Below are 18555 nucleotides of genomic sequence, written 5' to 3'. Positions count from 1 at the left end.
TGGCAAAAGTTCAAAAATGAAAATGCCGAATAAAAGAAATACCATGATGTTTATCCACAATTGGGAAGGCACATGACTGTGGAAGAGAGCTGCAGTAGGATAACAAACTTCAGATGGGTGTAAGAATGCAGAAAACAGATTCTCCTCTAGGAAAGGGAAGGTTTCAACACTTCCTGTAAAGCTATAATTACATTAAATTATTGAAAATTTATGAGCATTTAATCTGGGAACATCTTGCTGAGAGAGGAAATACCATAGACCTAATCTAGCTGTACATTCCTGCCACTCCTCTGCACTTTTTGGCCCATATTATTCAGAACATTTGCAGCATGGATTAGGCAAGCCTATCTGCAAACACACTTATTGAAAGTTGCGTACATTTTTTTAAAAGGGGAAATGGGGGCAGGGGAACAATAAAGTCCTCTGGCATGCTGCTAGCAAAATTACTTTTTTCAAGAACAAAAACTCCAAGGCCTCTTTCAGACCCAGGTCCCCAGGAATGCATATTTCATAAAAGTCTAGCTAGTCTTTACAGGATTATCCTCACACAGAATAGCTTATAAATTCATTAAAAGTGATTTTTACTAATTCCACCAAAAAATGGCAGTGCGATATGCACAGAGATTAGCAAAGAATACCAAGAAAGAAGAAAAAGGTGACACAATGCAGACCCATAACTCTACAGTTATTTAACAAACAAGGAGGTTGAAAATGGGAAAACAGTTCAAACTGTCAAAAAGAAATTGATCTTTTTCACTAAATTTCCTTTTCTTAAAATAGGGGAAACATAATGCGGCAGAGCTCCAAGGGAAAACCAGTGAATGGAGAAACTGCAACTAAGGCACGAGGCAAAAGATATGTAAAATAACTAAAGAAGAAATTATTGGTTGTGCCTATAAGAAATTTGACAAATGCACATGGATAGACCTGAGTTTAACTCTGTACAGCATTCTTATATTTCACTACTGGATTCCTTGAATACTGGTGCAGGGAGTGACCTAACTTTTCTTTAGTGACCAAAGACTGCTTCTCAACATTTTATCTTCAACATGTTCATCAAAAGAAAGGCAAACCACATCATCTGGGGGAGAAATGAATGGAGTTGCAGACTGAAATGGCAAGAACGAGATTAAATATGATGGATATGATCACACCTTTCAATGTGAACATGAATCCTTATTCCATATGTAGAATTAATCAATTTGAAGAGGCAGAAAAGTGAATTTAGACTGTATAGTAACTGACCATACACCATCAGTGTACTCACCAAACCCCTTACGTTTATTTCCAATAGAGGCAATGAAAATAGTTATGTCTTCATGCAAGTCAACAGTGAAACACACTGTTCTCTAGTTATTGATAAAAGAAAAGGGAAAGCTCATCAGGTGCAAAGAAGTTCCACTCAGATGGGAGGGATGAATGGGAGCCTATAATTTCATAAGGGACAAGAATTGCTCAGGTCACTGAACAAAACAAGACTGGATGGAACAAGACTGTGCTCTGTAAAGACATCGCTTGTCAATGCCATTGACAAAAGGGAGCTGTTTGAACTGAAAGATAATACTGACAATGACTAAATAGATATAAACTAACTGTAAATAAATGCAGGCTAGAATAAAGAGGAAAGCTTTCCATTAGAGAGGAAATATTTACAACTGCTTCCCAACAGAAATGAGCAGCGCTTTCAGAGTGGAGCTCAGGAAGCTGCACAATCAGATGACATGATGCAGTAGCCTACCAGAGTACTAAACCAGACCATGTCCAAAAAATTTATACATGGTACTAGGCACAGGGCTAAATGAAGGTCTAATCATGATAATGTGACTGACTGCACAAATTTCCATAGAAGTCATTCAAGACTGTTTTAATGCAAATCATTGTTTCAAAGTAATGTTTTATTCATTGAGAGAATGCCATAAGGTACCAGAACAAAATCAAATTTATGCAAAACATCTTTGCAACAAGCTTCTGTCTGTAGGAAGAAGAACAGTGAGTGTTAAACAACATCTGCTTCCCATTCTACAAATACAGCAGCTAAACCTGATAAGTCTTTTTCTAATACATGTACATTCACAGTCATCTTCAGGCCCTAAGAAATATGTGTGCTATCACTAACACACAAAGATCCATACAAAGACTGACCACAAATACAAACAAAAATAACTTAAAAAGGGAAATAGTTTCTACCGGCAGACCCAGGTACAATATACAGCTTACTGTTGCACAGACATTGCAAATACAGTTAGGAAGGACACAACTTTGAAGTACCTTTCATAACATTTCCATTTTTCCAAATATGTAGTTAATTCCACACTAGAAAGTAAGTGCTACAATAAATTTGGATGAAGAGTCAAAAGAGGAAAAAAAAGTGAAGTTGTAAATAAGTTGTAAAAGAATATGGTCATAAAGGAATAATAAACAGGATGCAAAAAGATAAGGAAAAATGCTGGGAGTTAGAATAAAGATGCTGGTTTTGGTGAGGGAGGAAAAGTGCTATCATAAAAAAGAAGCAAAAATTATCATATTCAGCTTTTGACAAGGTGATCAGTGTGACTTATCCTGTGTTAAGAGATCCTTTCTCCTATGTTTGTATACAGAATGACAGCAAGATTCACCAAGCACAAGGATCTTTTAAAATTTTAAAATGTTCTTGCTCTCTCTGTCAAACAAATTAAGACTTTTCACTCTCTTATGGTTTTTAAAAGACTCAAACCAATGAAAATAAATCTTACCCTCAGTAAGAAAAGAAGAAAACATTTGCTGTTTAAAAAGTTGAATATACATAAAGCATAAAGAGCTCATTTAATATGAGGACTATCAAAAAAAACATTCACCACAGTAAGACTTTTCATTATAGTAGGATTTTTGCATCCCACTGTGAAACAGGAGAAAGATATATTTTAGAAAATAGCAGCCACTTTCCTAAGTTGTAATGGAGTCAAAGTATCCCTTTAAGTAAACACACAAGCAAACAAACAAAGTTTTGGGGCTAAAAACATCAATTTCATTGTCTGGATATCATGGCACTCTGCACAGTCAATTCCTGGATCATGTAGCTTTAACTTTTTACATCACTGCAAGAAGAAATTAGAAATAATTCTAAAAAACAAAGCCTCTCAGATGGCATCATGTAGAACTTGATTCATCCTTCTATCTGCTTTCAGATATAAGGAATTCTATTTCATGGTTTTGTTTCTGGAATCACCTCACGCAGTTCTGGTGCAAACTACAGCTCATTATTAGAGAGTTTACCAAGTTTCAAGAAATTGTAAAACAATGCAATTCAGGTACATTTGAGAGCATAACCATCTACCATTAGGTATGCTCTCTGCTCAGAAGAACCAACTACCCAGAATCACCTGGTTTGGCCACTCACTTCAACCTTGCGCTGTTTTCGCTTACGGCTTATCACCAGGAGGGCAGAGCAGCAATTAGATTTTCACTTCCACAAGCCAGTTTTAATATATTCCACTTCAAAGTCCACAATAACTGCACTTCAGAGTGTTAGGAAATGAAAACTCCTGTTTCCATTTGATATTTCAGAAGGACCTCAAGGGGAGAAAACCAAGTCATCCCAACAGGAATTCTGCCAATTTGTAATTACTGGACTCCCTATTTGCTAATGTGCATGATGGATCAATATAAACTTCCTGTCACTTACTGAAATACAACACAGTGTTGCTGCAGGCTGGAACAGAGGACCAATGCTGACTTAAAAAAAAAATTATAAAATAAATTTAAAAATGGGAGCATGGGGTATTTGTTTTTAAGCTACAAGATCAATTTCTTACATTGTATAATCTTCTTTCCCCAATACTAAACTAACCTTGATTTTGTTTACTGGGACATTAATTGAAGTTACAACTTCAGCAATTCAGCGGCCACTTGTACTGGCCACCACATTTCTAAAAACAAAACGGGAAGAATACTGAAGGAAACAAATACTGAAGGAACTAGTGAACTGTATAAGCTGTGCATGAAAGCTTCCTGAGGAACTTTAAAAATGAGTACACATAAATAGCAACACAAATCAATGGATCTTTACTGAGACTACTAGATCTTCCTCGGTGTTTAAAATAATATCAGAACTCTATGGAGCAAGTTCACATAGATCATAAGAATCATAAAATTAAAAGACATATAAAACAGCACAGAAAAATGTAATGAAGTACATTACAAAGGAATGCTGCATTAATCTAGCTCTGTATAGAAATTGTCATACTATTATGAGAAAAACTATAAGGCACAAATGAGAGGGAGGGAGTAGATACAACAATTAGGAGTACCACACAGGAAAAGGAAGACCTGAAAAGGGAAAGAACAGCTACCAAAATCTCAGCCAGACAGAAGCTATAAGAAAGCGACGTGGAATCCAAAGGGTTTACATGGGGAAGGAGTGAAAAGAAATATTATTTGCATTACTAAAGAAGAGCATTCTCATGAGTATTAACAGGATGAACCAAGGGAAAGGGAAGTTTCAGTAGGACATCTAGAAATCTAGCATCTGGCAGTGGCAACATCTCCCAAAAGAAACCATAAATCCTGGAAGAGTTTCAAACAGAATGGATAACACAGTGCAAGACACATGAAGGAAACAATGCACCATGGGTGAAGAGTGGTGGCAGACAAGGTAGGAACACAGGCTCCTTCCAAGGCCAGCACCAACTCAGATGCATACCACTGGTGTGAGCACACCACGTTCCAGCTGCACGTGTCTCAGCCCCAGCAGAGCTGCTTCCAGTAAGTCCAAGAGCTGGGACAAGGCCAAAAACACTGAAGGCAACATTGCTGCTGAAGAGCTGGTGGCCAGCTGGAAGGTTTAAGTGTTTGAAGTCGGAATGCAGGGCAGCGCTTCTAGACTTTCTAGGCTGCTTCTCCCTCGCTGGGCCCCCATTTCTCCAGGACAGCACAGCACAGATATGCAAGTTTATATCCTTCTGAAGAGGTAAACCATTCCAGTGATAGATTGGATTGGGGAGGGGTAAAGAGGAAATTTTAGGAAAATAATTAATTATTAACAAGGCAATTTGATTTTTCTTTCCAGTGCACATTTATAAGTGGTTCCAACATGCTGTGTCAAGTGATACATTTCGATTTATGGTTTTACACGCTTTATATCCCAGCTGCAGAATTCATTCCCTTGGCATTCATCATACTAGTCCAGTTAATATTTTCAGATGGTTTTAGTCTGATTACACTATTTCATGTTCTTCAAAACAAACAAAAAGTATTTAGAAGAGAAAGCTCTTGACACTGCTGACTAACAAAACACACACAAGTAAGCTCAGCTCAAACCTTTAAAGTGTGGGTGTATTTTCTGATGCACAAGCCTCTTTGGAATGCACATCCTACAGAAGTCCTTATTATAAACTGCTTCTGAATGGCCCTAGGTTACAATTAAGCTATCTTTTTCCTTACCCTCATCTCTGCAAACTGCTTTGCTACTGTATAGTAAAGGCATTCGAAAACTACAACCTAACAGAAGACTATATAACACTGACTTTGCTTCTTATGTAAATTATGCTAAAAATAAATGAGAGAAAGCTAATACTTAAATTCATATTTTAAAGCTCCACTTATTTCATCATAAGAAACCAATATCCTTGAAGATACCCTTGCAATCCCAGAAATACAACAGTTGTGTTTATAGTGCAAATTTAAATTTAGCCAGCGAAACATTTATTGCAGGGGTAAATAAATTTTTGCTCTTTCCTCTCAAATCTAAAACACACTGGTCATCTATTTAGTCTCCTTTACTGCAGGGTCTAAGCAACCCCAGTCTTCTGTCTCAATATCCCTGCAGGACAGGCTGGAGAAAGCTGCCTGAATCACAAAGAAACCTGCATAAAACTGAAGTCAGGACCTTCAAACACCAAAGTGTTCCTCTAGCCACTTGACCAACCTTAGCTGTCACAATAAAAATGAATGAGTTCACAACACCACTTCTCGTAAGTAAAGCTTCCAAGTAGAAAATGCAGTCACAGTAAGAGCTGGGTACTTTCCAGAAACAATGTTTTTGTTACCAATTCTCATGTTTAGCATAATGAACTTCTCCTCCTGGAATTCTTAAAGGCTATCACAAGTGAAGAAAAAGTGCCTAAAGCCCCAAAACTTGTACTGATTTTTTTTTTTTTTTGAGGAAGGGTGGCTTCTGATTTTTTCCAAGGGATCTGTCTCAAAACTTTTTATGAATGAAGTCTGAGATCAGCATGAACTGCTCTTCCCCAGAAGAACATTAAAAGGGCAGCTTAAAATGTGGAGGACCAGCTGTGAAGTTTAACAGATAATTATGAAAGCAATTGCAATGAAAATATTCTGAGGTGATAGGCCAGAATAAGGATAGCTACAACACCTAAATTAAAAAGCCAGGTACTGTCTTGTCTTTTGAAGTCTATTATCTTACTGTAGTTGTATGTTTATCACACCAATGCCTGTCATAAGTGCAGGGCATCGTAGAACATTAATAATTGGTTTTTGCATTTTAAATGTACCATTACCTGAAAAATAACAGTATTTAGAAATGCAATAATAGAGATGCAAGAATCTATTCATGACCATTTTTTTGAGATTTCAGGAAGCAGCTTGGACAAATATGATAGTAGACACCTTCTTTACAGGACATTTTATTCTTAATCCAAGAAATTCACAATTACCCAGATTGCAAGGAATAAACTTACATTACAGCCAGCTGCTATTCCATCCTGTCGTATTTTAAAACTGCTTTCCTAGGGTATGAGAAACCACATGGAAAAGAAAGCATAATTTTTCCAATAAACATGAATCTAAGATGATAGCAAGCACACCAATTACTTTGAAGTACACCTGGAAGGATTTTGAAAGCAAATTTAAAGTAAAAACAGTTGACATAGGCAGATAATTTGAAATACCAATCTAGAAAGCTCGCTAAAAGCAAGTGCTTACATCTGGAAAATGCAATCAAAGTCTAAAGAGATTAGGCTGAGATGATGTAAAGTTAGAATATTACATGCAATAAGCTTGTTGCTGAAGGGCAGATTTGCTTCTTTTATATCCTTTACTGGAAAACAAAATAAAACCTGTTTTAAATGTTATTTTAAGGCAGGTTGATGATGTCAGACTGGAAGGAAATAACAGACATGGAGATTACTGTTCAGCCCCTGCTTAAACTAAGCAGTGACCAACATATTACACTGATCATCCATGTAATTTTCATCATTCTTAACTCCTTCCAGCCATTCTTCTCCTACGGTGGCGTCAGCATCCTGCCTTCCTGTTCAGTGTCTGCACCAACTCCTTTAAGTCTAAGGGTCTGTCCAGAGGAGAAAGCACAGATTTTAGCAGCTGACAGCTTTGAGCTACCAAGTACATCCAACCCAGCATCTGCCAGTCCGCACTACACTGGAAAAACCAACTTGAGGCATGGAAGCTGTGGGTATCAGCCCAGAGGCTCTGGTAGGACTGTGCCAGGCACTATGCAGTGACAGAGGAGAGCTGAGCCTTAGGGGAGCCCAACATGGACATTATTCTCTGCTGCTCACTGGACGGTGAGCAGTAGAGAATAATGTGCACCAGTGCTTCTGTTCGGGTATTTGTGGCTTTAGCTTGGGCAGTCCATCCTCAAAATCCAAATCCTCTTGCTTTCTATTTCTGCCCTTTCTTACTATCAATATGGATTTCTCCTGGGTGTCCAGAACAATTAAAGCCTCTTCTACTAATGACTCATGTCATTCTTTTGCCCTATTTGGATGGCAGAAAATTAAAAGGTGAAATACTACATAACAACTGTAGGAGAACCCATGAGGATACGGAAACTGGTCAGCAACCACAGCCTGATTCAGACACACCGCGTCCACTCAAATACTGATAGTGACATTCACCCTCTTATCATCAGTGGTAATAAAAATTCCTTCTGCAAATAAGCTTTTTTTTTCCTCCCAGGGCTGCCTTAAATGAAAAACCCTAAGGCTACCTGAAACCTGTGATGACAGGCAACTGATCACAGAAATGACCCGGAATCATAATCATCATTCCTAAATATCTTACTTTATCTGTTTTACATAGGTGCTTCATTTCTCAAAAGTCTTCATAACCTTTTCCAGTTAATATAACAACCTCCAGCAAAAACTTTCAACAGTACCCAATTAATTCAATAATGCAAGAACCAAAGGTCGTCACTCCTAGTCTACAACTAACTCCAACTGTATTCTTTAGTCACTGTCCAATTGTCATTTCAAGACAACCTTCTTGTTCATGCTTGAAAAATGAAAAGAAAAAGATTAGCAATCATCTATCATCCACAAATTTTGGCAAAAGCTATTCATCTGGAGGGAAAATTAAGCTTCTCCACAGAGACAGTAAGATCAAAGTCCGTATCTTAAGTATCTCAGTCTGAACCAAATAAAGAGATATAAAATACATTGAAGGTTCAAACTTTAAACATTATCTTTTTGTTATAAATATAAATTAATATAGTACCTACACAATAATAGTTCATAAGATGGGCGGCAGGAATTTGGGCAGAAATCTGTTTTACTGAGTAAGATACAAAGTAGTTGAAAACCATATACAAATTAACTGTGTTCCCAACACAAGTGTGGCCCAAAGGCTGGCAGAGGAAATCTTCCAGAGGACATGCCTGAGACAATTGTGGGGAAAAAAAAATAATACAAGAGTCAAGTGGAAATCAGCATGGAAGAGCTTGGAAGGAAATGCATTTAAGAAATGGAAATTGCTTTACAGTATTTCTCTGAATCCCAGAATAGAGGGGGATAAAGGACATGTAACATTAAATTGGGACTCAACAGTTTCAGCATTTCAGTACTGCACTGATGTTATGCATTGTGCAGAAGAATGTATCTGAGGAGCCTTGCAGGATTATAAAACTTGGGCCTTGAAAGATTTAACAGTCATCAATACTTTGAGTGAAAAGCAACTGTGGTATCACAGATCACAAAGGCATAGCAGTTTGTTCAAGTGAATGAAAACAACATCTGCTGTATGATTTCACTACCACAGTGTATTTCTCTGCTGCTTTCCAAGGCCTTGACACAATTCAATTGAACTGATTCTTAGAGAGACACTGTGCTCACCAGTAGCACAAACCAGCAATGATTCTCTGGTTTTTGCTCTGCTACATCAAAAGAAAGCTCTGAACTTCCACACTGCTACTGCTAGCAGCAGCTTATGGAGATAGCATTAAACTGGTATGAACAGAAGTGCATTGCCAACATTTTTTCTACATTTTTGCTACTAAATTGAAAAAAAAAAAGCAAAAAGTTTTGTTTCTCTGATTTTCCAGGCAGTTTACTTATACACTGGGTATATATTGTATACACATTGTGTATAGTTTATTCTTTCTGCTTGTACAGCTCATTTTCACAACTGTGAAAAAGACTTGGAAAAAAAGAAAAGAAAAAAAAGACAAAAACATCCATTTTCAATCATGAACAAAATATTACCTGGAGCAACTCTGAGTTTATATATTTGTGGGTTTTTTTCTTAAGTCTATAAGACTCAGACTCTAAAAAAAATAAATAATGTCTGTATCCCATGGAAGGAATACAGGCATTGCACCTGCATGCAATAACCCCCAGGGCAGCTTGGCTGCTGCAGTCTGGGGTCAGCACCAGACTTGGAAGTCTCTGGCAGGAGAGCAGCACTACAAACTCCCTCCAAGAACAATCAAATCTGTAATGAGACTCACACAAACATGATAAGGTTTGCTGTGCAAGAATGGTAAGTACTTGTAGAAGAAAAATACACCCATTTTACCTAGAAAGTAATGTAAACTCCTCTCTGTGACAACAAAATGAGTTCATCAGTTCTGTTGGTCATTTCAGCTTCCTGTTGCAGATAACCCATTTGATTTCAGTGCAAGCTAGATCTGCAAAGCCTCTTTCTCAAAGATATACAAATAATTTTTCAGTTATCCCGGGGTTTCCCCAATGAAGCTTAAAATACCCATTTGAAGGGATCACAATAGCATGTTTTTCAGTCAGGAAGCGGGTCTCTGCTTGAACAAACAAATGGTGTTGATCAGGCAGGATGAAGAAAGAGATGTCATTTGCTCATCAGGTTAACACAGAAATACCTCTGTCCCAAGACTGAAAGGATCCAGACTAATTTTAATGCTCAGTCCTCTCTAAAGGACTTTTTTGGGTTGATACAGTATCTGTTTCCCAGGTGCTGATTCTTGTTCAAATGAAAATCCTTATCCAACAGGAATTAGCAATAGTTTTTAGTTTTTTTTAGTTATTTAGCATTAACTAAAAATCCAGCCTACAGAGCAGTGGCATCATGAGCTTATTGGAAATAATGAGCGCATTAAAGCATTGTATAAATCAAGAGCTTCTAGGGTCATGTCTTATGACTATTAAGTTGATACCTTGAAATCTTACCAGTTGGAATACATACAAAATTCATACAAAACATACAGATGTTCAGGTCACCCCTAACAACACATCTTTCCCTAATTCTGCTTGTCTGCTTTCCTGCCTGAAGAAGTCTAAATCTTGCCTTCTCAAATATAAAACTTACATCCTGAACCTTGCCCAGCTTAATCAGGCCACACTCTTGTCCCCTCCCCCAGTACCTCTGTTTAGAGAGGGGAATTGCAGTATTACCTGGACTTGGCTAATGGAAGATACCTTCCTGTTCACAAAACCAGCCAGAGATTCTTGAAGAGACACACACTCTGCACATACCATTTCAGGGTCAGTCCAAGGACACTGCATTCACAAAATATGTCCAAAGGAATCAAGGAACAATGTAAAACCAAATAGAAGAAACTAAAGCCCCAGGACACAGCTGGGAATAATCTGAAATAAAGTTTGAAATTTCCTTCAGCAAAGTGCTGCAATGTGCAGGGCAGGTTGAGTCACCAGTTGGTGGAGAGGCAAAGAACTGAAGAAGAATCTTGCAAGGCTGAGGAAGGGACACAAAGGGTGCAGTCTCTCCACTGAGATTGACAGGGAGAACAGCTTCTGCCTCCCGAACTCCAGGCACACTGAAGTACCTACTCTGACAGAGGATGATGGACCTGACTGCAAAGGAGATAAGGATCCTGGAGATGCTGACTGCAGAGATCATTTAGAAATATCAGATTTTCAGTCACTGGTCACAGTGCACATGCAGCATATTTCTTCAAGGAAATTAATTTTTAGAAACAGAAAAAAAAATGTCATGGTTAGACACTTCATTTTTTTTGAGCTAGCACAAAAACTCTGAAAATTTCTAATTGCATTTTCAAGTACAGAGAAGGGTTTGTGCCTGAAACCTTAAATCTAAACAGTACCCAGCAAAACCACTGAGCCTCTACACTGAGCTTGCCTATATGGGCATATTCAGATCAATTAATGGTAAATGATTGACACTAAAGCAGTGTTGCTCTGGGGTTTTTTTTATTGCAACATTCTCTACAATTTCTCTCTTTCTGACACATTCTTTTGCTTTTTGTAGTACTTCCACAAAGACAGAATAACCAAGCACCTTTAATTCATGAAGCAGCTCAGCTTCTCTGCTAATGGATGGAAGAACGAGTGCAATTAATGAGGCAGGTACAAAGAGCCTCCTAGCTAGAAAGCAATCTAAGGTAGGTAGCTTTGCCCTGATAACCACTTGCAAATGGGTTCTCTTCCAGCATTGTAATGTCATGTTTAGACACACACTTTGAATTAAAAGAGCTCTTTGCATTTTATAACCTTTCATGAGCCACAAACCTTTCCATGATCCTCTTGAGGTAGTCAGAGAAACAGCCAAGTGTGCGAGCACTGGCACATGTTGCAGGACAACGCAACCATACACTGCTGAGCTGTTGGGACTGGAGACAATTCCTAGACTTCCTTTGAATATTTTTGCATTGATAAGTAAGTCTTTCTTCTTGAAAGGAAAAAAAAATCTTTCCACTTATCTGTGAAAGTCACCAGCAAATACAGAAAATGCATTACATAAATAGCAGTTTCACACACACAAGACACAGCAAACCCCAGACTGAAGACTTGTCTTTCAATTATGACAAAAATTTTTAATCTGTGACTTAAAGCTCATTAAAAGTAACTTCAAAGTCGTCAGCATTCCTTTACAATCATTAATTTTACATTAATCTTCCTATTTCTAGTGACAAATATATATTCTGCACATTAATGCAGTTCATAAACCTGTCTGCCTCAGTTTGCACATAAGAAAAATTAAATTGTACAAATGTCACTTCTCTGTTACCATTTGGAGTGGCAGATGTCCAACTGCCAGCTGTACAAGTACTGAATATGAAGCACTGATTATAGAGTAATCAAATGCTTTGTTAAACCATATTTAAGATTTTTATTGTTGCTTAATAACTATACATATATTAGTAGATAAACACACATGTGGTCCATTAGCACAGCATCTGCCAGGTTTTAAGCATATCCATAATGTGATGGATAAATAAAAACTGATGATTGGAGAAATCACACTTTCCAAGAGCACAAACTTTCCAAGAGACTTTGACCCCATCTTTCAATGAAGGCTGGTGGGAAAACTGAAAATTTAGCTGTCATGAGATTAAAGGAAGAGTTGCATCATGGATGAAAGGTAAAAAAGCAAGGAATAATTAAAAATAATATATAAACCATTAGTGGTGTCAAAATGTATCAAAACTGTGTGACAAGACTATCTTCAGGCTTAAGCTAAGAATGTACTTTTACAGCCTAGGAAAAGAAATAAGTTAATGCAACAATATTTGCTACTGATTCAAAACCAAACAGAAAGAAAAAAAAAGTGACAGCAGAGACCATCTGCTTATGGTTATGACTTTGCTTCTGCTATATTATTTTTTGAAGAAAAGAACCCCTCTTTCAAATTCTTTTTGTCTGCAGCACAAAAAGAAAGCTAGAAGCATTCACCCAAAAATGTACTGCACAGCTGAGCACTGTTCTGCACACTCCACTTGACTTTACACTCACCATCAATTAGTTAAATGCTTCCTTTACCCTTTTGCTTGCAGTGCCTCCTCAGTTCAGGGAGCTCCCTCAAGAAGCCAAATAAATTTCGAGAGGAAAGTTGTGATGTCGTTTCCTCCAATGAGCTCATTAAATTTACACACTCAAATCCCTTTCAGTCTTAAAGTCTACAGGTCTGTGACATTGTCTTCTATTAAAGCACTCTTTAGAACTCATCTGTGTCATGTACATCTTTAAATCGCTCTATCTCAGCCAGGCAGTTGGGCTGATCACACCCAATTAAACTTGATGATGTTTCCTTCATCTGCCACTTTATCACTGAAAGAACAGGAAGAGTTCTTGAAGGCAGACAGTTGGCTTTATTTTAGTTTTCTTACTCTCACTTAAGAGAGTACCTAGCCCGAAAGTCTCTGGCTGCTTTCCAAAGCCTCTGGCAAAAAAGGCAAAAATGCAACAGGACACCCACAAGGAACAAATGACAACCCATACGTGGCAGTACAAATTCAACATTAATGACATTATTCTAAGTTTAAGTAAATTTTGCAGTTTTTATGTTTTAAATTGGAAAACAGAGATCTGTGCATCTTTGGCAGCTGTATTCTCTGAGCAGTGCCTAAAAGGAAACAACAATATTTTTGTGTCACTGGTCACAGTGTCGAGAATGCTTGGACAGTCCTCTATGCCATCCACGATGTGAGATAAAGAGATATCTCACACTGAAGAACACAAGTCTCTGTAATCTTGTCTCAATCTCTTGTCTGAGGCAAAAATCAGAAGCTTGAAGGAAGCGGAACAAAAATAGCTAGAAACACGGGCAGATTCTCATGACATGGGTGCTTTTTTTTCCTAAATAAGAGTCCCATAAGGAAATCCCAGTTACAAGAAGTCACTTACCAGATCTCTAATAAAAACAAAAACTGATGGATTTAACTGGTAATAATAATAATAATAAAAAAAATTCTTATACGAAGATATCAGAACATACTTAGACAAGACCAGAAGCCAAGAAAGAAACAATTTCACCAGTTCCTTGAGAAGTCTGAAGCAATGTTCTAGATGCTTGCTGCTCTAAAAGCCAGCATAAGGATATATTATCTCTAAAACTGTCAAGTTGTAGATGATGCATATTACTCATGGACAATGATAGCTCAAAGCAACATAACTGGAAACATGACTCAAGTTTGATCCAAACTGGAACACAGCATTCTGTTGATAACAACAACAAATTCGCCCCCATGATTCTCCTGACTGAGATTTATAAGCCCTCATGTACCACCACACAGGGCTCTTTTGAATCTAAAATCTTTTTTTGAATTGGTACTACTCTACATGCTTCCAGCAAAGGGAGTATGTGAAGATTAGTTACATTCACTCATCATATTCTACAAGAGAAACTCTTCTTACAGGGATGACTGAATGCAAGAAGGGTAAGGCTCCTGTCATAGACATTCTCATCAAAACAGACCCCCAAAACTCAATGCTATGGGGGCTAAACTGGCCTGAAACATCAACCCTCCTAAAATAAGGAGTAAGCTGTAGCATTTGAGTGATAAGTGCTAAAACCCAGAAATTATATTTGCCCTTTTTCTATTTGCTTATGTGGGAGGATGGTGGATTTATCCTTTACTATTTTTTCTTAATCATGTGTACAAAAGTTTGGACAATTCAGCTTTCAAGAACCAGGAGCTGGAAAGGTTTAGGTTTAAAGAAGGAAAAAACCCCCATGTCTACTACTTGCCCTCCAGCACACAGGAGTCAATCAGTGAGAAACCCTGAAAAAGGAATTACTACACCATACAATAGGTTCAATCAGTGGGGGATATAAGACCTATTTTAAGGCTTAATATATTGAGTAAAGCTTGCAAAACAATTCTTTTTACTGGTTTTCCATTTCAATTGGTTTAATATTATACAGATGGATGTAGAGCAGTTAGTCATCCACCTCCACAGGGGAGAAAAACTGACTAGGTGCAGACTCAGAAAGGCAAGAAAAAGCATTTTTCATTATTAAAAAAATGAGCTTTTGAATACATGCCACTGTGTTTGGGATACATCAAGGGAATTCAAGTATGAAGTGCTACACCACCACCCTACCTAACTTCCACATCTCTTCACTACATACAATTGATAAACTGCTATCATTTACACTAGTTCTTTAAGGAGTAAAGAGCAAGGAACTGCATGTGGGCTTTTGGAACACAATGTAGCAATTCTGCACTAAAAGTAGCATGTCAAAACCAAATTGCTAAATGGCACAAAAATGTAATTTGCACAAGCTTTCTGTTTGGTTCTTTAGCCTGCAACCTATTTGGTTTGGACCTGACAGTATTCTTCAATCTTTGGGCCTCCATAGTTTCTTGTAAATTATTAGTAACAAATACTTAATGCAAAAATTTTTACAGATAATCAGCTGTACCTGAGTGGTACCAAGTCAGAAATGGATTTTCACTCTTCTGAAAGGTAAAACTTCAACTAATATCCCCAGAACACTTACTGCCTGGACTGAAATTAGCTGCTGTTAAGCTAACCCTACACCACAGCAGGCTTACTTACTGTTTTGCATTTTAAACTTAGACCATTTAAATGCTTTACATTACAACATAGGCCTTATATACAGCTTTTTCAGTGCAACTGACAGACCAAAAAACTGTGGTCCCAAACACCAAAAACATAAGGAGGGACCAGACCTTGTATAGCTACTCATTTTTTCTTCAGAACACAAGCCTTTCTGCCTCCCATTACTCTAATCCTCATCTTCCTTCTTCTGAATAATCCAAAAGCAGACAAAAAGTATCAGTTAACAAGGCAAACAATGCAGGAATTACTTAAAAAATTTACATGCTAGTCAAATTCATTTCTACATTAGTGAAGAAACAGAACTTCCTCTTTCCTATGAGAATTATCTCATAAATTATCCTTGACAAAAAGGAAAACACATATATGCATACTCTGCAAAAGTCACATTCTATTTAGACTTCTAAGTTTGTCCCTTTTTAAGAGTATTTAATTTTGTTTCCTTTTCAGCCAGCCTGCCTCTTCTCAGCCATAAATCTGCACACTAACTTCCTTTTTCCTCTGAGCTTCTAAGCTGCTTATGCTGCTGTTGTTCATTTCAGATCCTCTTCTTCCTATTCCTACACCCTGAACAATTATTCACTTTGGATCCTCACCCATGTCAGTGTTTGCAATCAGGAGTCACAGCTTGGCATAGAAACCCAGAACCTTCCATCTTCTGCATGCCAAGCTCTTCCAAACCACTGCTGAAGCATCCCAGCTATGTGAAAGGCCTCTGCAGATTGCCCACTTCAAGCACTTCAGGGTAGGTGAGCCTGGTCACTTGAGTACCCAGGGCCCTAACACTTCAAAGGCAGCTACCTACCTTATGCGTGCGAAAGTTTTTTGTAGTACAGGGCGTATGCCAGGCAGCAGCACATAATTATAACTACTACACCCTTTAACGTTGCTGTCCAGGACACAAAAATATTTAGTTTTTCAACAAAACCTCAGTGACACAGGGCTTGATCTTTTACCACTTGCAAGACACTCCTTTCTCAATCACCTGATGGATGATCCTGTAGTTGAAGCCCCTTCTTTCTTTCCCTAAAACATGCCAAATCCTGCCTGTTTCTGAATAAAGAGTTTCGAGGTCAAACCGATGGCCTGCTCTCTTGCCAGTGCTCTGAGCTATCCTGAAAGAAAATCACAGGAAACAGAGCGATCCTTCAAGCCTCGCTCAACCCCCACCACCTGCAGCAGAGACACCTGATTGACGACGGTCATCAGGGAGCACCAAAGACCAACTCGGGGAGGGTGTCATCTCTGGATGAAGCCGTATCTTGCACAGGAGGATACCTTTTCTCTCCCTGAGCAGTTTCACTTGTTTTGACAGCCCGGGCTGCTCCGATGGTTCCACCTCAAGGGGAGCAGAGCAGCAGACCCGTGCGGCGGGCACGGCGTGACACGCCAAGCACGACTCCAGCGAGAGCCCCTCTCTTCACCCGTGCCTGCGGGGCCACACAGCCAGCCCAGCTCCCGTGACAAAGCCCAGGACACAGCTCACGGGCCACCCCATCCCAGCCACCGCCGCAGGCCCCCGGCACCCCCGCTCCAGCCCTGCCATCCCTATGGACACAGGCCGAAAGGACACGCTTGGGATGGGGGCCCAAACAACACGCTGGGGAGAGAGGGGCTACACCATCCCGTGCTTCCGACACGGATTTGGGGGGGAAGGCGGTAAAAAACACCCATTTCCACCCACCAGGGTTGGCTGAGGGGCAGAGGCACCGTCACCCCGCAGGAGAGAGGGGCCAAGGAGGAGGAGGGATTCCCCCGGCACGGGGAGAGAGCACGAAGAGCTGCGGAGAGGGAGAAGGAGGCGGCGGTGGGACACGGCCCCCGGGGCCGGAGCAGGACCCGGGGCCGGAGCGGCCACTCACAGAACTCGGCGATGTAGTAGGAGACGGCGTAGTTCTCCTCGCACCACTCCAGGGTGGAGGTCGGCGGACCCCAATAACCCTCCCGGTCGGCGGCCGGAGCCATCGCGGTGCCCGCTCCAGGCTAGAGCGGAGCCAGGGCACGGGGGCAGCGGAGAGAGAAGGGCGCCGGGCCGGAGCGCGTCGGCGGCGGCGGCGGCGGCGGGAGAGCGGGCGGGGCCGGCGCTGGGCCCGCCCGCGGGGCGGAGCTACGGTCGCCATGGGAACGGGCTGCGGCCTGTCGGACGGAGCAAATCGGGGCGGAGAAGGACATTGTGGTGAAAACGTGGATGTGGGGAGAGTCTGTGGGGAAACGCCGGTGCCGGGCGTTTTTGGCTCTCAGGGAACCCGCGCGATGCCCCTGTGAGGATGAGGCGGGACGTGCAACATCACGGCGCTCTCCTCACCCCCTTTTCAAGCCGGTCTGGGGCCAGTGAGGAGGTTTCCCCCCTCAGCTTTCCACTCCGGGTTTCCTTATAGAGGGGAACAAGCCCCCTTCATGGAGGGGTTTATAAGGCGAGCGGGGCAGCCTGCTGCCTTTATGTTGTTGAAACACAGCTTCACAGCTTCGTAGAATGATTTGGGTTGGAGGGGACCTTGAGGACCATCCCGTTCCCATCCCCTGCCATGGGCAGGGTCTCCTTGCGCTAGACCAGGCTGCTCACAGCCCCATCCAGCCCGGCCTTGAACACTCCCAGGGATGGGGCATCCACAGCTTCGCTGGGCAACCTATGCCAGTGCCTCACCACCTTTGCATTGAAGAATTTTTTCCTGAAAGCAATGAAGAGGCAAGTGTTCCTCATACTCGTGGGCTGGAAGAAGGAAGGAGTATTTTTATAGCACTGCCTACTAAATGGGGGTTTTCCTCTCCTCTGATGCCTTATTTAGTTTCCTCAGTGCTTACTACACGTACTATACTTACATCCATAATATGCAAACTGCTTCTCAAGCAGAGTTGGTATCCAGAGGCAAGTGCAATCTAAAAATGGAAAGACTTCAGACATAAGGGAAAAGAATAAAGTGTACTAGTAAAGGCCTGATAATGCTGTGCATGTTTTGTGTTTCAGAAGGCGATCCAAAGACTTGAGGGGAAGCTTCGTGCAGACCTTGGGGGCTCTACACAGTGCTTACACCCTGCTGGCCAGCAGAATTTATTATACCTGCAT

General features: G+C 40.2%; 1 protein-coding gene across 1 annotated transcript in view; it reads right to left on the bottom strand.

The window, feature by feature from the left end:
- ACER3 (alkaline ceramidase 3) overlaps positions 1–17538 on the bottom strand; it is a 56389-nt gene extending 38851 nt beyond the window's left edge. Inside the window, exon 1 of the mRNA XM_009102696.4 lies at positions 17354–17538. Within this exon, the coding sequence (XP_009100944.1) occupies positions 17354–17456 (103 nt within the window). The 5' untranslated portion in view covers positions 17457–17538. The remainder of the gene's footprint in view (positions 1–17353) is intronic.
- Positions 17539–18555: the final 1017 nt, after the last annotated feature.

This window comes from Serinus canaria, chromosome 1, assembly GCF_022539315.1.
Source record: "Serinus canaria isolate serCan28SL12 chromosome 1, serCan2020, whole genome shotgun sequence".
NCBI lineage: Eukaryota > Metazoa > Chordata > Aves > Passeriformes > Fringillidae > Serinus > Serinus canaria.
The sequence above is the reverse complement of the archived record's forward strand: the minus strand, read 5'-3'. Positions and strand labels throughout refer to the sequence as shown.